General features: G+C 33.8%; 1 protein-coding gene across 4 annotated transcripts in view; it reads left to right on the top strand.

Annotated features, from left to right (window-relative positions):
* ptpn6 (protein tyrosine phosphatase non-receptor type 6) overlaps positions 1-24,635 on the top strand; it is a 50,079-nt gene that overhangs the window by 13,508 nt on the left and 11,936 nt on the right. For all 4 annotated transcript variants that reach the window (XM_007256884.4, XM_022673815.2, XM_007256883.4 and 1 more), the window contains 6 exons: positions 1,892-2,086; positions 16,638-16,818; positions 20,114-20,230; positions 21,186-21,317; positions 22,942-23,038; positions 23,133-23,212. In XM_007256884.4, the coding sequence (XP_007256946.3) occupies positions 1,892-2,086; positions 16,638-16,818; positions 20,114-20,230; positions 21,186-21,317; positions 22,942-23,038; positions 23,133-23,212 (802 nt within the window). The remainder of the gene's footprint in view (positions 1-1,891; positions 2,087-16,637; positions 16,819-20,113; positions 20,231-21,185; positions 21,318-22,941; positions 23,039-23,132; positions 23,213-24,635) is intronic.

The following is a 24,635-nucleotide window of genomic DNA, read 5'->3' as shown; positions in this document are numbered from 1 at the left end:
TGTGGGAAGCAGTTTGTTTCACTAAGGTTAGAGGAGCAGAGGTTTAGTTTTTTTGCTTACATTTTGTATCTATTGCTATGTTCAGACCTCCTAATCTCTGTTTAAGCCTGTTTTTTAATACTACAAACACATTCCGACCAGAAAGAAGCAGATATGAATACAGATTTACCAACAAGTTCACATTCATTTTGTCATCTTTTTTAACCACTTAGTAAAAAAAATTAATAGCATAAGTGTATTTTTTCTTGCTTAAAAATATAAAATATATTTCTTAAACCATTTCAATATCCCAGCTAACAAAAAAAACATATCACAATACATTTACCTCTGCCGTGCAATTTACATCATGAATTTACTTTTAAATGTGCTATTTCAATCACATGGGAGTAGATTTTACACAGAAATGCAGACAGTTTTTGGTAAACAAACAAATGCTAAAGCTAAGTTAGCTAGCTAACATTACTATCTAAGCTCCTTACAGATTGTATCTTTCGGCTGGGAAATTTTATATTAATACTACTGAGTAAATTTATATTAATACTAAGCTAGATAATTGATTCTGAAACAGGAGTTTCATTAATTTAATTACTTCGTAAGTGTGATTTCAATAGTGGGGATTGGAGACAAAACCTCTCAGTGAGATTCTCAGTAGACAAACTTGTGCATTTGTCAAGAAACCTGTAAAGTACTCTTTTATGTGCCAATGATTTTCATACATTACAGGTTCTTATCCTTACAATATGAGTAGGTTATTTTTTCACTTTGTTTATTATAAAAAGCTGTTTGTATGGTTAAACAGAGCTGTTTTCTATACTTAAATTCAATAAATCAATAATCCAGAGGGCACAACACATTTACACATGGCTTACAATGGAAACTCTGTATTTAGGTATTATAATCTCACACATAAACGTGTCAGTGGCTTCTTAACTTAGAAACAGGCAGACAGAAGTCTCAGCTTTGTGAGATCTGGGTGGCACATTATCACCATTTCTTTAGCGTAGACTAAAATTTTTTAATAAACATTTGGCAGTCACATTATGCATATTATCTCTTTTATATGTACAGTAAACCAGTTTGTTGTGCAGTATGTTGCAGTATACACACTAGAAAAAAAAAAACGTGTATGTTCAAAATGGCAGCTTTACAGGAGAAGGCAAAAATCTTCTTAACTTTTAGTGGAAAAAAGTACACTCATTTTGAAGCATTTAAATCAGTCCTTCAAAACTATGACTTTGACACAATGTAGAGAAGAACTAAAAGATATAAATTATGAAAAGTGTAAAAAACAGCAATAATCTAATAGAGATTTAAGATAATGTAGCTATCATAATCTGATTTTTGTGTATACACACTATTGCTTTCAAATGTATAGCTAATAGTTGCTGTTCTTACAGTATGCACAATTTATTTTGTTTTAATATATTTACTTTGTACTTTTTTATTCTTTTTTACTTATTTTATTTGTTAATTCACATATAATAATTTGACAGATATTAGTTTTGTACGTTTATAATTTTTTTATTTGACTTGCCATTTGCCTTGACTGATTTTTCTGTTAGTTAGTTAGTTTATGTATTTTGTTTTCTTTGAGTTTAAGCTGATTAACCCTGATTTTAATGTATTTTATCCATTCCTTATTTCTATATTTTCATGCTTTTGTGAGTGGACATTAATGTGTTAATGAATGAAAGATTAGTTTAGATGCATGCAGTGTTTTTTATTTAATAATACTTGCCTTTGTGAGAGACTAAGGTTTGAGGCTAACAGTAGATGCTGTGGTGTCTCACCGCAGTCACTGAATGGTTTTTATTCGCGTGATACTTTAGTTCCTTTAAAATATTGTCTCTTTCTCTCTTTTTTTCTCTCTCTCTGTCTCTCTCTCTTTCAGAGTTGGAGAAATAGTTACCCACATCAGGATCCAGAACACAGGTGATTACTATGATCTGTACGGTGGGGAGAAGTTTGCTACGTTGTCAGAGCTGGTGGAGTACTACACAGGAAACCATGGTGTGCTGCAGGACAAAGATGGCACTCTCATTGAGCTCAAATACCCTTTTAATTCCTCTGACCCCACCACAGAGAGGTGAGTACACACCCAAAGCCCCAGTGTATGCATTAACTTCCTTCAACTTGTTCAACTACAGCAGCATGAGTATCACAGAGGAATCAGACCTTTATGTTTTTTTTTTTTTTTTGCAATTTACAACCCTAATATCTAGGCAAAGAGTGCAAAGACTAGCTTTTCTTGCATTTTTTCTTTCTTGCTTACTATTTTGCGTTTGCAAGAAATACAATTTGAAATTGGAGATTTTATCCTTGTTTTCAGCTATTTAAACCACGTTAGTTGCTTTTAATGACAAAGTTTAAAAAAAAAAGCTTTTCATGCTGAGAGACATTTTGATGAACGGTTGAACGCTATAAATTAGTTAAAGTTTTTTATGATTTCAGAATAAGAGACATGCCCTAGATATATTTATATAATTTTTATATATTTTATTTTAGCTTATCGGTTTTATGTAAACCATGGTATTAAAAATCCAACCAATCAAAGAATCTATATAATTTCTTACTATTTTTTTTTTTTTTTTACAATTTTTTAAATACCAGACATTCATAGAACATCATAATAAAAATTGGGGCTGCAGCTATTGATTATTTTAGTAATCGAGTACTCTACCGAAAAATCGATTCGATTAATCGAGTTTTCGGATAAAACATATTTGTTTGCTTAAAGAGTAATTAAAAATGCACAAGAGAAAACAAGACATTACATTAAGTTATATTTTTAAATTCACAGCATACATTTCCAAACTACAAACACAAATAGAAATAAATAAAGGAATAATAATACTTTAATAATTAGTACTTTAATAAATTAAGTTAAATTATTTTCAACAAGGATTTCTTGTAAGTATCAGAACTATACGGAATTAATCAATGAAAAGGGCATAGACATTTGCATTATGTTGTGCATCTTAGCTTCTGAACAGCAGAGATGTTGCCAGTTCGTCTCACCAAACCGGTGACGTGTTTTTATTTATAAACTCCTCAGCGCTTTGTTCACTTACATTAAGTCTATATTAAGTCCAGAATTGTCTGTTTTTATAAACTAACCACACATTAGACAGTATAATAATAACAATCAGTGCTCCACAGCGATGTCGTTATATATATATATATATTAACTTTCTCTCGGCTCCACCACTAACATGTCCTCGGCTGAGATGGTGCAGCATTAAAACCTGCTGTTGTGGGAGGCAAGAGCCACGCTGCACCGAATACACGCTGTCCAGCCTAAAATGCTCCGTTATTATTGCCCTTTTTCCTCATAAGTTGTCGCTCTTTTCCCGCACCGCTTTAAAATTCCCTCTTCTCAACTAAAACCTCCGCTGCCTGCTCCTTCTTTCTGTGCTCGGGTGACGTACACTGAGCGTGTTGTCACATTAAAAGCGAATTGCAAGTTTTTTAATTAAATAAACGATTACTCAAGACACAGAAAATTACTCGATCAGTTTTTTTAATCGAGTAACTCGAATTACTCGAGTAATCGTTTCACCCCTAATAAAAATTGACATTACACTATTATCATGTTTTAGAAACGGTTAAACAGAGCTCCATTTAATATATAGCTTTCTTCTTCTTTATTTATTTATTTATTGCTATCTAATGTGTGTTCCAGAGTCTTTTTTTACAAAAATTTAATGTGTAGTTAAGTGTGTATTCAACCAAAAGGTTAAGTTTTCTTTCCTTTAAGGATCTTTGTAACTGACAATAATAATTACAATTGTAAAATACCACATAGTGTGATACTGTAAAACTGTGTTTTTACTTTTCTATGACAGTTATACCAGAAAAGTCTCATAGTTATGCATCCCAAGTTCTGATGTTTGCTGTTCAGGGCCTATTTCATGGACATGGAAAAAGAGTTCTATTTATGATGCTTACCTGACCATCTATGAATCATCTTTGTGCTATGAAGCTTTTGGGAAAAACACTGCCCTGCCGTTTTTGTGCCGGGATGCCGCTCGTCCCAGTGGGCTAAGCGCTGCCACTGGGATTTAAACCAGTGATCTTCGGATCATAGTCAGTCACTATGCATGCTATGTGCTATATGCATGCTACACATGAAACCTATGTTTGCCCCGCAGGCGAGCTACGCCGCTCTCCCCGCGGCATTGATAACATTTCTTGGCTGTGGGTCTGACGTTAAGCGAAGTTTAGGGGTTAATTTACTTAGCACTCAGTGCTGTATCTTTATAACTAAGGCTTTATCTCTGAAAACATTTTGTCCTTTGAGCTTTAGAGCTGTAAAATTGACTGTGTGGGGCGAAGGCAAGAAGGCATTCTCTGCTGCAGTGCTGTTAGCCAATCAGATGCGATATGTTTCCATGTATAAATATTCATGAGCAAGATCCAAAATCCTGTCTTTTTTCAGAAAGCAGTATTTCAGTGAAATAAGTCAGGACTAAACAGAAACACCAGAGCACTTTTTTCGCAAAAAAATGGTTCACATGGAATTAATTCATACTAGAGACCTTTAAACTAAAAGAATTGCACTTCATTAACTTCTCAGTCACAGTTAGAGCATCTAATACAGTCTGTTACAGTCAACCGTAGTTTCATAAAAAGTAGGTTCTGGAAATTGAACGTTTACATTTTAATTTGTAGGTGGTGTAGCGGAGTGGAAACTGACACCAATTTTCCTTGGGTAAACTAAAGTTTGGTTTAATGACCTGAAAATATATTAGCGTATCTGTATAACACGATGTCGATGTAAGTCACTGTCATAAATTTCATTAAACTTTAAACATAATGGGGCACTAATAGTGTTCATTTTATACTGGCACATTTACTGTGTAGGCTTAATTCCTGTGTGATAGTCTACCTGTAAAACACACATTATGTCTGACATGAATGTCTTTGAATACTGATCAGATTCCCTACTCTTAATCTTTGGCCACATGGCCAGCCTTTTCTGGACACTGCCACTGTATGAAATTACTGTTTACTGCTGGTTAATAGCGATGAAGTTCTGCTCTGTGCCATGGTTGTATATTTAGCATGTGAACATAATCAGAGGGTTGTGGTGAGCTGACGTGAGGCCAGCACGTAATGGAATATTATCTTGAACACAGGTTTTGGGTCAGGGTTGTTAAAACATGCACAGCACAGCAAAAACAGGATATAGCACATCACAACCCAACAGCTAACACTGGAAAAACGATTCAGATCAACTGCGTCTTTGCGGAATGCTAAATACGCACATGTTTAGTTACAGAGCAGGTGTATAGCAACATCAGCTGACCGAAAATAAAAATCCCGCTAAATATTTACGGCCTGCAGCTGGAGAGCTTCCGATATGACAAAACCAGATAACTGCTTATTCACTATCACTACCGAAATCAAGAGTATTAAAAGTGGGGTGTATTCTGCTTTTGTTGAAGTAACTGTTCATATGCTTGCACTAAATATTCTGCACTAGATTTTAAGACAACATTTTTTATGTTACATTATTTATTTAATCAAATTATCATTATTTTAAGAAAAAGTCAAGATGAGTCACTATTGTTTACAGAATAGACAATTTAAGACACATTTTTAGTTTCTACATAAAGTAATTATCTAACCTCATATTGTAAATTGTGATATTGATACAGTTTAATAGTGTATTAAGGAAGAAATAAGACATGTAGGGTTGGTGTTTTTTTTTTTTTTTTGAATTTTCTTTTAAGTCAATAAAGCAGTCTTAATCAGTCTTTTTGACTGATCCCTCTTTTCCCTCTTTTTTGACAATGTTAGATACCTTGTCTTAGTAGCACAGCCTTGGTTCTTTTGGCTGCAGCATGAAATAATAACCCTGCAAAAGAGTGCCTGACTGTGAAGAAGATGCTCATAAAGACGCATATCAAACTCAACCATCACACAAAGCATGTGATCACGATGATACGAGTGTCATGAAAGCTTGTGAAACCAGAGCTGCTTTGTCTATCTGAGAAATATCTGGTGAAACCGTGTTGTTAGACTGAAATGGGCAAGTAACTCACACATCAGCAGCCATGGTTAGCCATGTGTATGCAACCAAATGAAGCTACATTAAGAAAGATAAATGCAGTACCCCAGAGGTCTGTGAGATAACACGAAGAGAAGACTCATGTTTTATATTTATTGTTGCTTTTGCTGTCCGTTTTTGCTTAAAAATCTTTGAAGCTTTGAAAATTACTTTAAAATTATTTTTTATATATTGAAAAGTAAAGAATGCTTTCCTTCTCGTGTAAAGTTTCAATTTCAGAAGTTTTCACTTGACAGCAACAATATATACACTGATCAGCCATTATATTAACATCACCTCTTTGTTTCAGCCTTGATTTAATTTTATTCAGCTCCAGCAACCTGTACTCCATCTGTTTCTCTGCAAACATTATTAACCTCCTTTTACTATAAAAGGATTATGTGGTGGATCATTCTCAGCACTGCACTGACACTGACTATCTGTTTAATTTATTCTAATAATTAGATTTTTTAACGATGTTATGTTCATTATAATACGCATTTTAAATGAGTACACACAAGAACATTCCAGTTAAAGGATATTAAGAATGATTTTCATTTAAATTTCAACCAGCACTCAAATTATTCTATAAACTACGAACATTTCTCCCCAAAAAGTCCAAATAAAAAAATAGTAATTTAGAGCATTTATTTGCAGAAAATGAGAAATGGCTGAAATAACAAAAAAGATGCAGAGCTGTCAGACCTCAAAGAAAGCAAGTTCAAAGTATAAGGTTTTAAGAGTTCAGAAATCAGAATTATATAGAATAACACTGTTTTTTATTCACAGTTTTCATACATCTTGGCATGTTCTCCTCCACCAGTCTTACACACTGCTTTTGGATAACTTTATGTCACTCCTGGTGCAAAAAATCACCAAAAGCAGTTCAGCTTGGTTTGATGGCTTGTGATCATCCATCTCCCTCTTAATTATATTTTCCAGAGGTTTTCAATTTGGTAAAATCAAAGGAACTTGTCAAAGTGGTCTCTTATTTTTTTCCAGAGCTGTATGTTTAATTAATGTCTTGTGTTGTAACATATGTGTTGTGTTGTAAACAACAAATTTTTTTATTTAGAGCTTGCATGAGTAAAATCATACCCTCTTTTCAACTCAAGTTACGTACTTTGATAATTTTTGCCACTATAAATATTTGGAGTGTGGTTCATTTGACTGGATCTCTGGGAACAAAGTATACGCACAGTCCTGTTACAGCTAGCAAGGTGTTTATTTATGAGGGGAATGGGAGGGCAGTCACAACTTCACTTAATGTCCAAATGTTTGTGGACACTCCTTATAAAAAATGCATTCAGGCACATTAAATTGCACCTATTGCTGACTCAGATCTGTAAATCCACACACACAGCTTGTCTAGTCCTGTGGAGAAGTACTGCCAATAGATCAGGATTTTCATTAAACAATAAATTAATATGTTGGCACCAAACCGAATGCATTACATAGAGGGATATAAACCCCACTGGCATTAGGCTGTGGGAAATTCTAGAAGAAACAATAAATAAACAGGTGTACCAAAGCTGTTGTTCATATAGTTTCTCTAAAGAGAGGCCAGTTACATGCTCTGAGACAAATAATTAATCCATCTTTTAGTCAAATGTTGATTTAAGCCTGTTTAAGGTGCTAGACAATAGCTAATGTCAGTATTTTTAATGGTAGCATTTCTATTTTAAATACTTTTAAATATATGTACATTTATAGCATTTGGCTGTTTTTTTAGTTTTGTTTTCTGTGTGTTTGTGTGGTTATGTATATTCTTAGTGCTGTAATGGACAGTGAAAAGCTGTCCATGAAAGACATTAGTGCACATTGTGAGCTGTTCTCTGTGCAGAACTGGCCAGTGTTTTGTTCCTCGTTTATGCTTTGTTAGCTCTCTCGTTTTTAATATTATTTTTATTTTTTTAGCTTACATACACCATAAATCTATAAAAGTTTTTATTAACATTTTAATTTAAACACACATTTTTTGTTTTTTTGTTTAAAAAAATATTTTTAAACAACTGTCTTTTGATAAATCTAAACATAAACACTCAAAATGAGCAATTTAATTATTATTATTAAAATGTATAAACAAATAAAAAAATATTATTTTTATATCTAGCACTGTCACAAAGCAGCTTTATAAACATTCAGTAATACATTCAGTAATACATGGCCAAAAATATTTATTAAAATATATCTAAACAGCAAATGTTAGGATTGAAGTTATGATTTACTGAAACCTGATGGATGGATGGATGGATGGATGGATAGATGGATACATAGGTAGATAGAGAGTGAGAGAGAGAGGAACGCAATTGATATTCTGTAGTGAATTTGATCTGTGTGCTTGGAACAGGAAAGTGTCTGGTTCAAACCCTAAAATCAGAATCCGTGGCTAACTCTAACCACCTGGCTTCCCACTGCTCTGAGTGTGTGTTCTTTCTGCACTAATTACTAGTGTGAGTGTATACAGCTCTTGCAAAAAATAAGAGACCACGTAAAAATGATGAGTTTCTTTGATTTTACCCAATTGGAAACCTCTGGAATATAATCAAGAGGAAAATGGATGATCACAAGCCATCAAACCAAGCGGAACTGCTTGAATTTTTGCACCAGGAGTGGCATAAAGTTATCCAAAAGCAGCGTGTAAGACTGGTGGAGAAGAACATGCCAAGATGCATGAAAACTGTGTTGAAAACAGGCTTATTCCACCAAATATTGATTTCTGAAATTTTTTTGCATTATTGGAGGTCTGAAAGCTATGCATCTTTGCTATTTCAGCCATTTCTCATATCACATTATCAGTAATGTCATTGTAGAGATGTCCTGAAATATTGTGATATTATTTAAGGGCCATATCGCCCATCCCTGAGAAACATGAATATTCTGCATTTGAATATTCTGAACTTTTTCGGAAATTTCTTTCTCAGCAAGTGAAAAAACACTATATCACACTTTTATTGCAGGTAATAACTGCTTTTATCACTTTACAACCCTGACAACCTGCAACTTCTCACCCTTATCACTACATAGCTTTTTATACATAACATTAGAGTGTTATAGAAGTTACTGAGTTATGCAGTGTATTTAATTGAGGTTAATAACTGAATAATAAACGTAGTGTTTAAGGGCACTTTACAGTGTTTTATTATTGTACTGTTAAAATCTGTTTACTGAAAAGCAAAAGTGCACTAATACGTGTGTCTGCGTGTGTTTTTCGTTAACACACAAAATGCACTAACACACTTCCGTCCCTCAGTTGACTGTTTAACTTCCTCTTCTCTTCTGCGGTTGGAAACTTCAGTTTTGACATGTTTGCAAAGAGTGACCAGAGCATCTAGTTGGTCTTCTCCAACTACCCTCTCTCGCTCTCTCTTTTTTAGTCACGGTGGGTGGAGGCTCGGGTTTGAATAAGGCTATGGTTTAAGTTTTGGATGAGAAAAGTTCAGCATGTTCTCTTCCTGCTTAGGAGTTTGTTTTATCTCGCTAGTTAATAATCGAATACGCTGACCTATTGAACATTACCAGACACCTTAAATCACTGGTGTGCTGGATACAGTTGTGGTCAAAAGTTTACATACACTTGAAAAAAAACATAATGTTATGGCTGTCTTGAGTTTTCAATAAGTTCTACAACTCTTATTTTTCTGTGATAGAGTGATCGGAACACATACATGTTTGTCACAAAAAACAGTCATAAAATTTGGTTCTTTCATAAATTTATTATGGGTCTGCTGAAAATGTCACCAAATCTGCTGGGTCAAAAATATACATACAGCAACAAAATTTGTCAATTTTGGTGATGTAGCGAGTTGTGTCAATCAAATTAGCTTCATTTCATGGCCTCTTCACTTCTTGTAAGTGATTCTGATTGACTACAGCTGTTGACTTCTCATGAGCCCATTTAAATAGGGCTCATTTGACCCAGTGATTAGACTCAGCTACAAAAGCTACAATGGGAAAGTCAAAGGAACTCAGTGTGGATCTGAAAAAGCGAATTATTGACTTGAACAAGTCAGGGAAGTCACTTGGAGCCATTTCAAAGCAGCTACAGGTCCCAAGAGCAACTGTGCAGACAATTATACGCAAGTATAAAGTGCATGGAACAGTTGTGTCACTGCCACGATCAGGAAGAAAACGCAAGCTATCACATGCTGCCGAGAGGAGATTGGTCAGGATGGTCAAGAGTCAACCAAGAATCACCAAGAAGCAGGTCTGCAAGGATTTGGAAGCTGATGGAACACAGGTGTCAGTCTCCACAGTCAAGCGTGTTTTACATCGCCATGGACTGAGAGGCTGCCGTGCAAGAAAGAAGCCCTTGCTCCAGAAAAGGCACCTTAAGACTCGGCTGAAGTTTGCTGCTGATCACATGGACAAAGATAAAACCTTCTGGAGGAAAGTTCTCTGGTCAGACGAAACAAAAATTGAGCTGTTTGGCCACAACACCCAGCAATATGTTTGGAGGAGAAAAGGTGAGGCCTTTAATCCCAGGAACACCATGCCTACTGTCAAGCATGGTGGTGGTAGTATTATGCTCTGGGGATGTTTTGCTGCCAGTGGAACTGGTTCTTTGCAGAAAGTAAATGGGATAATGAAGAAGGAGGATTACCTCCAAATTCTGCAGGAAAACTTAAAACCATCAGCCCGAAGGTTGGGTCTTGGGCGCAGTTGGGTGTTCCAACAAGACAATGACCCAAAACACGCATCAAAAGTGGTAAAGGAATGGCTAAACCAGGCTAGAATTAAGGTTTTAGAATGGCCTTCCCAAAGTCCTGACTTAAACCCCATTGAGAACATGTGGACAGTGCTAAAGAAATGGGTTCATGCAAGAAAACCATCACATTTAGCTGAACTGCACCAATTCTGTCAAGAAGAGTGGTCAAACATTCGACCTGAAGCTTGCCAGGAGCTTGTGGATGGCTACCAAAAGCGCCTAGTTGCCGTGAAAATGGCCAAGGGACATGTAACCAAATACTAATGTTGCTGTATGTATATTTTTGACCCAGCAGATTTGGTGACATTTTCAGCAGACCCATAATAAATTTATGAAAGAACCAAATTTTATGACTGTTTTTTGTGACAAACATGTATGTGTTCAGATCACTCTATCACAGAAAAATAAGAGTTGTAGAACTTATTGAAAACTCAAGACAGCCATAACATTATGTTTTTTTACAAGTGTATGTAAACTTTTGACCACAACTGTATGTGTGTGTGGAATTGCTAGTGTGATCCAAGTGCGTGTCTCCAGCAATCCATCACTAACCACCCACAGTGCAAACAAACAAATCCTCTAGTATATATCAATAATTAAATTACGATGTGTCCAATTTCATAGCATTAAACAATTAATTTAAATGTATCAGAAGATTTTTAAAGATTTAAAAGCCTTTTTTTGCATAGAGGCAAATCTCAGTCCTCTGCTTCAATCCCCTGGTATGGTTGCCAATTCAAGTTAGAATGTAAGAATGTTATTAGGCTAATTGGTTATTAGGAAACTTTTTACTTTTGTTGTATATTTAAAATATTTCTTACTCTGACATTTAGGGATGCAGCGATGTGGGAATTCTGGACTGATGTCAATATTACACATGTACTATATATACAGCTCTGAAAAAAATCTATTTCTATTTGCTATTAATAGGTATATGTTTGAGTAAAATAAACATTTCTCCCAAATTACAAAAAAAAAATATTGACATTTAAAGCATTTATTTGCAGAAAATGAGAAATGGAAAAATGGAACAACCCTGGTTTTCATGCATCTTGGCATGTTCTCCTCGACAAGTCTTACACACTGCTTTTGGATAACGTAATGCCACTCCTGGTGCAAAAATTCAAGCAGTTCAGCTTGGTTTGATGGCTGTGATAATTTATCTTCCTCTTGATTATATTCCAGAGGTTTTCAGTTTGGTAAAATCAAAGAAACTCATCATTTTTAAGTGGTCTCTTTTTTTTTTAAATAAATAAAGCAATTTTCAGCCAATACATATATAATTTTGATATCATTGCGCATCCCTACTGATAATGTCTGCATGCCTTTTTTGCTGTATTTGCTAATATCATGTGTGATATTACATGATATCACACGTGCAACCAAGATGCCATTCGTGTCTCATTTAATTACAAAAAAGAATGTGCATGGGTCCTCTGTGTGGAAATTGTCTTGCCTTAGAAACATTGTAATGAAAGGGCAGCTATTTTATTTATTATTCTAGTGCCAAACTATAATAAAACATGCAATTGTATAATGTTTATTATTTAAACAAAACCTAGGAAACATTTTATATAACCAATGCCTTTTGGCCCACAGGCCTTCACAAGGGTTAATTCAATAAAGTGGTAACTACTTTTTTTTTTGTACAAATTCTTAAAATTAGAAACACAAGACTACCACGGCATTAAAATAATATAAAACAATAATATTAAAATGTACAGTTCACTACAAAAATAAATAAACCTTTATTATAAACTCCATATTAATCTCTCCAGGAATTAAAAAAGTAAAAGAAAAAAAATCTAAATGCTCCACTCTTTTTTCTAATGTGGTAAATGTTGCCTTTATTTATTATGCCTTTATAATTAGTTGTTAGAATGAAGTAAGCACTCAAAACTGTCACTTTTAGATGTGTAAATAAATTGTGGAATTCCCCAGTCATTCAGTGTTTCTGATTTTGCTCTTTTCTATAAATATTTCTATATATATATATTGTTTTTAGCATCTAGTAAATTTAAAATCTAGTAAATTTGCACCAGATCACCCTTTAGTTAGCAGTTGTGGTACAGAGAACACATTCTGCACAGTTTATTTGTTTGGGCTGTATTAGGTTAATGGAAAATGTTTAATTGAGTTTTTGCTAAAATATTAAACTAATTTAAAAAAGAGGACTCTGGTTCTTTAATGCATCGACCAATATTTGTGTAATTTTTGGTACAGTCCCTTTTGAGCCTACTGTAACTCATTTTAAATCTGACATTTGTATCTGTCTGTCTGAAAGTCTGTTAAAAGAGTGATACGAAGCAAAAGGGTGCAATAAAAGGCGGAAATGTATAACTTCACTTTTGTAAAGGGTGGCAAAGTAGTTCTGCAATAAACAATGAACTAATAAATTTAACTATAATGAATAATTAAATTAATACAGCTTCTGTGTCTGAAACATGGTGAACTTTGGCTGCTTAGTTAATGTTCTAGAAATGTCTGAAACTGCATGCTGAGGTTCCTCAGTCTGAGGGTATTTAAAGGTTAGCTAACAGCCAGCAGTAAGTGGTCAGTAGTGCTGGGAAGTTATTGAAATTACCGTTTTAATGCAGTTAAAATGGGATAATCAAGATTGTATATCCTTACATATCACAGTAGATTGGCTTGTGCTTCTGTGAAGAAGCATGTACATAATTATTACGTGGCTGCAATTTTCAAAGTTAGCATTTTTTAAAAGACTTTATTTTTGCACCTTGTTTAATATGAAAGCTGCTTGCTATTCTTTAAAAAATGGATGAATTAAAAGTTGTTTTATAGATTTCATATGCACTATAAATGTAAATGAAACAACAGTTTGCGTATTTGATAGCTCTAGATGATGCAGGTTTTACTTTTCCGTATGCAGTTTTTACTTTTTTTTTATCTACAAATAAAAAAAACGCGTAAAGCTGCCTTTTTTCATTTCTTATTTAAGAAGATTATGTTATAATTAACATTGTTGTCTTATTCTGTAAACTATGAACAACATTTCAAATAAAAATATTGTAGTTTAGAGCATTTCTTTGCTGAGAAATGAGAAATGGCTGAAATAACAGAAACTATGTAGAGCTTTCAGCTCTCAAATAATGCAAAAACAACAAGTTTATATTTATAAAGTTTAGAAATCAATATTTGGTGGAATAATCCTAGTTTTTAAACACAGTTTTCATGCATGTTGGCATGTTCTCCTCCACCAGTCTTACACACTGCTTTTGAATAACTTTATGCCACTCCTGGTGCAAAAATTCAAGTAGTTCAGCATGGTTTGATGGCTTTTGATAATTCACCTTCCTCTTGAATATATTCCAGAGGTTTTTAATTTGGTAAAATCAAATATTTATTTATTTTTTTATTTTTTTAAAGTATCTTGGAATATGTTTCAGACATGTAAGGGTTATGGCACCTTTATCATGAATCTGCCTTTTAAGAGACTTATGGTAGGCAAGGCGCCGAGGCATAGAGGCAACGGCCTTGATTTTCAGACACAGTGATATTGTGACAGAATTAAACGTTGCAGCAGCTACAGATACACAGTTACTACCCTGTCCATATTTGTGTACAGCGTGTTTGGGTGTATATAGACACTAACAAATTAAATTATATTGTATTATTATTATATTTGGTTATTAGAATTATGCCCTACTTCTGTGATAGTCATTTGATACTGAATGAGTGAGCTGGATTTAGTTTGAATGAATGAATGTCTTTGTTTGTTGTTTGTGTGTGTTGTAACACTGTACTGTACTAACTTCACCTTTAGTGCAGGGAATTAGGAAGCTCCGGGCCTGGAGGCTGCGTGGTGTGTAGTTAGCCGTTAGCATTTAGCATTAGGACACATACTCAGGAGGGGGCTACACGAGGGCTAGTTTATTTACTACATGGGTGAAACAGAGTCAGGTCACATGGCTGCTACTGAATCCATTCATACATAAAAAGAAAGGAAAAAGTACAGCATGTAACTTCTTAGCAGTGCCCCTGGAGTAATAGAGAGTCTATTCAAATGGTGAGGGCAGCCTAAAGCTGCTGTACGAGCTTACACTCATCTGCCTGGGGTCACTCTTTGCTACCTCACTCTCATGGTAGAGAACCCTGTATACATACACACATATATAAAATAAAGAGTTACCAGTTCTTAAAGGTCAAGCGTAGCTGTGACAGTTACAGTGTGTTTGTTTGTTTGTTTAACCCTTAAATTGTTATATACAAGGTCACACTAAACAGCACTAATAAGAATGAAATCCCCCGTAAGGCAATTCATCATTACTAGTAGCCAAAATGCTCAGTCCACCCCAAATACACAAGTTAACACTTTTAAGTGACATTTTTAGGCTTTTATAGATCTCAAATCTTCCTTCAACTAATCTTAGTTATATTTAGTTATAACGGCTAGAAGCTGAAATGGCACCATTAATGTCTTGTTTGATTGAAGCCATAAAATAACTGCTTTTGCTTTTGTAAAGAACCCTGTTGTAATAGAAATGTGTGTGTCAAATCTTTAAATTAATTAATTATCTTAATAAAAAGGTTCTTTAGACCTTCAAAATCTTGTTTTCTGTTCATATATGTAACAAATTTTCTGTAACAAATCTGTTACAAACTTTTTTTTTTTTTAATGAAACCAAAAGCTTTTCTTCTATGGCAATCCACCAAATCGTTCATAAAGGAGTTAATGCCAGTGTAATTTTTATCATTTAGATCATAAATAAAACAACCTCACCTTAAAAAAAAAATAGTGTCACTCTCCCAAAAAAAAAAAAAAGAGAGCTTTTCACTTTGTCAGTGTATAAAGATTCTATTTTAAATCATTTTTGCATCATTTCAATTGCTCCATTCTATTAAATTTTTATTCTAAATGTGATAAACAACAATGGAAAAAAATGGAGGTACAAGGTTTTTGAGCGACATTCACAAATGCTTTAAAACATTGTTAATTACAGGAAGATGTGGGAGTTGTGAATGTGTACAAATGATCATATACAAACAAAAAGAAGAATTTTTAATAGTTTTGCTATTAGTATAGTATATTGGAAAAGGTTAAAAGCTGAAAATAAGGAGACACTGAGCTGTCTGATGTTCATTATCTGAGAGCTTTGTGCAAAGTGGCTATTTGGCAAGTGTACGTTTTTTTTTGAGTTGCAGCATTTCTTAAAGGGGAAGGGAAGGAGGAAGGGCATGCTAAAAATACTCTGCTGTCTCGAGCTGAGAAATCTTGTCATCAGAAAATTTTCCGACCGCAATACAGGAAACCAAGATGTAGAAACTGAGAACTGAACCTAAATTTAAGCAGCACCCTGTAGTACACATGCACACACAGAGAGCGCTGCTATTGTACACACTGTACACCATATATTTAGCTATTTCAGCATTATCTCTCAATAATTAAGTAAATAATTATTAATACTAGATAGTGGTTCGATTGAAAGAATGCTTATTATGAATACTGTGTGCAGTCATTTAAAGCAAGCAAATAAACTGTCATTGTTGAATAGATAAAATGACAGCTTATTTTTTTGACAGCTGGTAATGTCAAAATGTCTAGATTTTTTAATATTTAAAATTAATGTACCATTGTTATTTTGTCATTTTTTACTTTTTGGCATAAACTGAATCTAAAAGTTTTTTTATTTTTTGCTTTTTATTTTGACAAAATTACACGATGGCCAACAGACTAATAGAAGTGCTCTAGAATGACTAAAATTAAATGAACTTTCACTGGCTTATGCTTATGCTGTGTAAAGTTGCTAATTGATGAAATATTAAATAAAGAAAATACTTAAAACAAAAATGCAGTAATGAAATAAACTTCACTTCACATCAACTTCTCTGTGTGTTTATGTGTGTTTGTCTCTGTAGGTGGTATCATGGTCACCTGTCCGGCCCCAGTGCTGAGAAGCTGTTACGTGAGCGTGATGAGCCAGGAACGTTTCTAGTGCGGGAGTCTCTCTCCAACCCAGGGGATTTCGTCCTGTCTGCACTCACAGACGAGATGGCCAACTCTGGCAAGAGGGTCTCGCATATCAAGATCATGTGTGGTGTAAGTGTGTGTTTGTGTTTTTTGAATCAAACTTTTGACCCTTTACCAAAAAATAAATTAAAAAAAGGATTTTATTTTTGTATTTTTAATAGAAACAATTTGAATTTTATTTTATTTTTAAATAGCTCACAGTTTTGCATCGCAATAAAAAACAGAACGCAGAAAGCAGAACATAAACCACAAATACTATTTTATAAAATTACAACATTAAAGTAATTACAGTCATCAAAACTTCAGAAACTACAGTAGGCTGAAATTTATGTTTACCATTGAAAATTCCACCAAAACTATTAAATATAAGCTATAAATGTGCAGGGATTTGAAGATGAATACTGAAAATGCATACTACAAAAATACAGCAACTAGTGGTGGAATTTAATAACCTAACATACCTTTGCTGACTGTTAGAGGTCTTACCATTAGATTTGATAGAGAGTTGTGTCCATCATCTAGCGTGCTTTAATAAGATATAGTAACTCAAATGTGCCTAACCAAAAAGTCGTAGGAGAAGTTATAAGATTAATCACATTAAAAATCTCTCAAAAATAAGTGTTTATTTGCTCAGTAAAACACAAATATCTGATCAAATATAAGTAATATTGATTAAAAAAAAAAGGGTTTAAGTTTGTCTCTTTGTTCATTGAAACTATTTCTCCTCCTTGGGAGTGTAGTATTATTATTTATAGTTATCATCCAGTACCTGGTTTGGTAATTTAGTGCTTAATTATATAAAATGAAGTGAGCTGGTGATGGAATTGAGCATCCAGGAGAAATCTAGAACCAGGCACTGTTAATCACACTAGCTCAACAGAAGTTAACCACTTTATTCATAATGACGGATTATTGTTACAAGTTTTTTTTTATGTCTATCTGTTTTAAGGTTATCTAGATAATTTGTTGGAAAAACACTGTTATTGTGTTGATAAATGGTTTACATAAATCCTCTGTACAGTTCTGTATGTTTGAAAGACCTTTTGATTTAAAGGTTTGTGCTTTAAGGTTAAAAAATCTGCAACAAACATAAAATGCGAAGCTAAAACTAAACAGAGGTGTAGTAGAGGTTGTCTCCTCAGCCATTTTTATTCATTGCCTTTCTCCCTCAGTCCCTATAGAGGGTGCACTTTTCTGGCTTGTGCGATACACATGAGAACTAAAGAGTGAAGCAGAATATAAGGTCCAGATTAGATGACCTGGGTTTTATAATAATCCTGAAGACAGTAAAACTTCAGGGAAGCCCTCCAATTTGCATATATATTTGTATATTAGTGGTGGAAATCAGTGTAAAAAATTATGTGATAAATTGCTATTGTTATTAATAGTGGATATTTTTTTTATTAAATATATGTTAAAAATTAATGTAACTTTGGCAAAATGAAATTATATTCATATTTGAGGTGTCAATCACTTAAAAATACTTATATTAGTTACAACAATATTCTGTGATTATTCCTGATAATATCATGATTTTTATTAAATGGTGGAACTATGCTATATATATATATATATATATATATATATATATATATATATATATATTCTAGTAATTGGAACTAATTTGAATGTCTTTGAAATGATTATGCTTCCAGACTTTGTATTTTTATTTACATGCATTGGCCTGATGGGGTGAATATGTGTATTATTTCTGGTCAATGTTTGTTTTATTAATAAGTAATCTGGAAATACACAATAGGTTGTGGTGAACTCTCCACCTTTTCTCTTAAACAGGTTTCTATAAGTGTGTTCACACCTTTTCTGCCACCAGTTATTTTTGGGTCAGCTATTTTGCATTAGAGTTTAGATACACAGGGCATACGTCATGTGTAAGCCTCTGTGTTTGAACCTGTGCTCTGAATGGCGGCCATTGTGTGGCAGCAGATCTCAGACGTGATGACTGTGACGTGGGGCAAAGACGAGATCGGATTATTATCCTGAAGCTCTGAAGCTTATTGTTTCTTCTGTGTGTGTGTGTGTGTGTGAGAGAGAGAGAGAGAGAGAGAGAGAGAGAGAGAGAGAGAGAGAGAGAGAGAGAGAGAAATGTCAAGACTGATTAAGTATTATTTAAAAGTGGAGGGTTTTGGGTGTTTTGTGTGTGGTCACGCTTTCTGGTGGCTCCCTCTTGAGGTTTGAGTTGTTAACTTCGTTCTACCTGTTTTAGTTTTTTGGTTTTGTAACCTTTTTGAGTTTTGGGCTGTTTAAACATGCCCATGATGTAACAGGCCTCATGTGAGTTTACCCATGTTTGTAAGATTTTTGAGTTTGGGTTGAACCAAGTAAAGTCATTTTGCCCTCTCAGCTTTTTACAATAGATAGGACCTGAAGGACACATGTATGATCTTATTTCCTTACTTTATCCAGTATTGAAATTACTCAGAGCCTGTATGTTTTTTATCAGTTGCTTGTGAGTTATAAAATAGTTTTTAAAAAATGTTAGTGTAGACTTATCAGGCCGTACATAACGAGGCTCCAGAATACATTACTGACCTACGCAAGATTTTAAAGTTTACAAAGTTGTTCAACAAACTAAATTAACTAATGAACTAAATTAAAACTTGGGATTTTATAGTTTATGCTTGTACACTGTAATAATCTCTTCCTCAGTTCATGTTTTTAAGAAACTTTTAACATCTTTTTTTTATTATTTTGTAGTGGTGTCATTCAATTAAAAAATAAATCAGATTAATCAGGACAATATTTTGTCATTAACTGCAATTAATCTCACTTGTTCTCTCAAGTTTTATAGGTTTATAGGATATTTAAATATAAATGAAAGAATGAATGTGAGAAATGTAAAGTGCAATTATACTGTATGTATATTAGTGGTGGCGTTTGAAATGCTAATGTATACTTATATGTTTGAGGGGAGATAAAACCAATGTTGCGTGCTGTAATGACGAATCCTTGACAAATTGGATAGAGGAAACTTTTTTTTTACTTTACTGTAAACATCTCAGCTTGGTTGTAAGGATTTCTGAACTTTAACCACACGCACCCCGTGGACAGCAGGGCGAGTCCCGTGTGTGAACCTTGTTGATAATTTGACATTTAATACCTTATTTTATTGTTTATATTTATTAATGTTTCATTTTGTCTTCACTGTCAGTCTCCTTGTAACATGGTTTAGAACTACTAATGTGTGTATGGGGGATGTGTGCACACTTCTGATTTGACAACTGAGAGCAAATCAGCTTCTGACATCACTGCTGATGAGAATGAATTTGACTGGGAAATGATCTTGTAATCATCTGCTCTGTTTTCTGGGAAATAGCTTGTTGTTTTGATATGTTTTGTCTCTCAGGCTAAAGGCTACACAGTGGGTGGGAAAGAAGCCTTTGAATCTCTGGCAGATCTGGTGGAAAATTTCAAACGTAAAGGTATTGAGGAAGTCTCCGGCACGAAGGTCTACCTCAAACAGGTGAGACAGGTGTCTGCTCATTCTGGGGGTAGAATTTATAACTCTGCCTCACTTCCTCTGTCAGCTTATTGCTCTCACGTTGCTCTTTATTTAGTTCTCTGTTTATGCAGACTGGCAAACGGTTTTATGTCAGAATCATCAACTTCTCGCCAAACTTGGGCAAACCTGTTGTCTGAAAAAAATTTATAATAATTTGCCAAGATTTTTAATAATAATAATGTAACAGACTAAATAATTAAACTCCACAATAATATAATATAATGTAACAAATCTACCACAATACTGAAGTGCAGAGTATTTAGTTCAAGAATATAATCATAGTAAATTTGTATATGAAATACACAAACATATTCAATTAAATATAAATAATCTTAAAGCTTCACAGTAAACAGCAAAACAAAAACTAAATAAATCGTTTTTAAGACAGAACACCCATATTTTTAAAATTTTCTGAAGCGTTTAAAAAAGAAAATCTGCTCTGTTGGTCCTTGCCGATCCTTTGATCGTTATGGCAGTTTGTGGATTTGTAAAAACATCATGTAAAAAATGAAACTCAGGCTACTATAACAACTCTTACCACTTCCTGTGGCTTTTATTGACCAAGGTGAAATCCACATTGAGGTATAAAGGTTATTGAGTTCTAGTGTATTACTGTTACCATTCATATGCAGTCCAATTATCTTTCACACTATAAACAATATACTTATATAAAACAAATCTTACATAAGACCAACATGTTAATTACTTATAAAGTATTCTGTGTAAAAGTGTGTAGCTTAAAATTTTAAGCTACAAAAGATTACTTATAAATCTCAGGCAATCTCAAACTGGCAGTGTTGTCATATTGAGTCAATTTGATATGATAACATTTACATTTACTGTGTGTAATGTTTTTTTTTGTACATTAATACATCAACCTTTCCTTCTCTCTTTCTTTCTTACCTCCTTTTCTTAGCCCTATTTCTCTACCAGGGTGAATGCAGCTAACATTGAGAGCAGGGTGAAACTGCTGGACCAGACAGCGGAGCATCAGAATGAGGAAGGAGGAGACAAGAAGATAAAGGCTGGTTTTTGGGAGGAGTTTGATGTGAGTGTGTCCGGTAACGGCAGTGTCAGTCCTGTACTTCCTGCGGCCCTAGGCAAAACTAGACATGAGGGGCCCCCCTTCATCTAAACCACACACATCCTTTAATAACTTATTTCCTTTTTAGCCTGTATACTCATACGTTTAGTTGAAAAAAACACAAATTATACATGCAAATATGGTGAACCAATGAGATTGTGTAAGTTTCAAACTGAAAATATGCCAACATCAAATAAAAGAAAAACAATATATCTATAAATGAAAGTACATATTGAAATATTTCAGTATCAGTTGAGGAGAAAGGTCTAAGTTTTTTTTTTTGCTATATTGAATGAAGTTCATATAAATAATTTTTTTATTTAAATATTTATTTATTTTTCGACAGCCATTCCAGTGACTAATATTAGCAACCCTTTAAATAGGCCAGTTCATATTCACTCTTTAGCTCTACCTTTTAGCCACTACGTCCATCCATTAATAAAAAGTAAAAATATATATTTCCACATGTTGGTTTCTATATCACTGAATCTCTGTGTAACTTAACTGAAAAATAAATATCCATACATTTTATCTTTAAAGACAAGAGACTAGATTGAAGACATACTGTATATGAGAGATACAGCACAGAGTACCTGTATCTTATTGTCCTTTTTTACTTTTAGTTTTTTTCCAATTTTCATCCACATAGGAGTATTCATTTCTATTGGTCCATTTATTATTTATCAAAATTTGGACACATTATATAGAACAACTGGTAGATTTACATTTGTTAATGATATGCTCATTTAATCAATAAGTATCAATAATTATTTTCATGGGATGGCGCTTCCTAGCCATAAGAGGACCCTATCTCATCTTACATGGTTTGCATATAGGAAGAAAGCACACTGTGTAAAGGTTATTTCTATATCGAGTGCAGCACTCAGGACTAGGCGTGCAATTTGGCTAAAGCACTGATTGACAATCTTTGATTCACATTTGTTTCAAAACTGTGAAAGATTTGAACTGCTGAAATTATAGTATTAAAATATTTTGACACTCCCTCTCAAAACATTTTATCTAATTTTTTATTTTTACCTTATTATGTACCGGTGATACATTGAGTCAGTGTTTTATGATGAAAAATTTAAAATAAAGTTTTTTGTTAGAAATTTGTAATGCAAGCAACAATATAAAAAAAAGTAGTTGTTAAAAACCTCGTCAACATTGAATTTTCATGCCTTGCATCTGCAACATTAAAATAGCATTCCGAGTTTAGGAATAAATCTACCCTTATGCCCAAAACACACCCATGATTAAATAAGAGAAGTTGATCATGTCTTTGGTGCGTTTAGAGCTGTGCAAGGCGTATTTTTTGCACCCTCATGATATCAAAGACACACCGACAAAACACTAAATCCAGCTGCGCAGTGCACAGTTGATGTCTAGTCTACAGATTCCTCAAATAGGGCCCTAGATGCTCTAAATATTTAATGTGCTGTGGTGAAGCATACAAACTAAAAAGCAAGAAAAGAAATATTTGTTTGAAAGATTTGTACTTTTAAATCTGCATTTTCAATCTGCTTTTTTCTCTGTCTGTGTAAGTCGCTTGTTGTACATTTCTGTTCCTCTCTGTTCTTTTGTGCAGGCTCTGCAGAAATCTGAGTCCAAAGTAAAGAAGAGCAGAGATGAAGGCATGAGACCAGAGAACAAAAGCAAAAACAGATACAAGAACATCCTTCCCTGTGAGACTCAATAACTTTAGACACACTTAATACACACTCATCACAAGACTAATAATATATGCTCATCAGTATCCTCTCTTCTCCTATAATTCAGTTGATGACACCAGAGTAATTCTACAGACTGGAGACCCCAATGTAGTTGGATCTGATTACATCAATGCCAACTATGTGAAGGTATGTCTTTAAATGACCTCTCTAATTAGAATAAAATATTTACATTCAAAGTTAAGAAGGTTTTTTCCTTCTCATGTAAAGTTGCCATTTTGGAGGAATTTGCATGAGAGTGGCAATGTATAAAAACATTATATGCTCAAATGTATGCTTTAAAGGGTTGAATTAGTCTATTTTTTATACTTGAAATTTAAAACATATAGTCATTTAAATTGGCTAGTAATTTCACTAATGTAGTAGTAGTAATTTACTTTCACATAGAAGTTTATTTTAATTGGTGGGTTTAAATGTTTTTTAACAATATGTTTATTGAAAATAAATACAATATAATACATAATACATCAAAAAAAAAAAAAAAATACATTTGTGAACACATGTATGTGAACACGTACCGCATACACACAAACAAAAGTGGGGAAGAAAAAGCTTCTCTTCTTTAAAAATAAGAGAAAATAAATGACAAAGTACAAAGTATTGTAAAGTAAACAATAAGCAGCACACCCCACCAAACCCCGAACCCCCCCACCTCCCCCCTCTCAGCTCAACTTGACCAACCCACATAATACTGGTTATTCTTGTAATATATATATATTAAAAAAACAAGCACACGATTATTTTGGTAGTACCAACAAACTGGTATAAATAGAAATAAAGGGTTGCCATTTGTGAAAAAAAAATGTTTGTGCATCATATTAATGGTTTTGAATGTTTCTAAATACATACATTTTAGACAGTTCCAAAATAAATACGTGAATGGCTAAATGCAAAATCTTATCAAAAAGTATACAGTGCCCTCCATAATCCTGGTTAAGATGTGTTCTTTAGCTTCTCATAAATTGAGTTTTGTTCAAAATAATATAGGACCACGATGGGAAAAAAAAGTAAAGTCCAACCTTTAACTCAAGTAAATTTTAAGGGGGAAATAAAATCCCTGAATAAGAAATAATTATTCTTCATAAAATCACCTGTTCCACAATTATTGGCACCCCTAACAATTCTTAGGAAATAAATTTAATAAAAGTATTTCTGTCACTTCTACAGTAGTTTACGAAGTTGATCAGAGTATGTAGGAACATTTAATTAGTAATTCACAACTTCCTGTTTCCCTGGGGTATAAATATGACGTGACACAGAGGCCATTTATCTTCAACATGGGAAAGACAAAGGAACATACCATTCAAGTGAGGCAGATGTGTGTTGACCTTCACAAGTCAGGCAATGGCTACAAGAAAATCGCTACTCGCCTACACCTGTCCATATCTACTGTCAGAGGAATTATTAAGAAGTTTAAAACAACTGGAACAGTGGTAAACAAGCCTGGACGAGGACGCAAGTTTATTTTGCCACCACGCACAGTGAGGAGGATGATAAGAGAAATAAAAAGTTCTCCAAAGCTCACTGTTACAGAATTGCAACAAATGGTAGC

Source organism: Astyanax mexicanus, chromosome 6 (genome assembly GCF_023375975.1).
Source record: "Astyanax mexicanus isolate ESR-SI-001 chromosome 6, AstMex3_surface, whole genome shotgun sequence".
Classification (NCBI taxonomy): Eukaryota; Metazoa; Chordata; class Actinopteri; order Characiformes; family Acestrorhamphidae; genus Astyanax; species Astyanax mexicanus.
The sequence above is the reverse complement of the archived record's forward strand: the minus strand, read 5'-3'. Positions and strand labels throughout refer to the sequence as shown.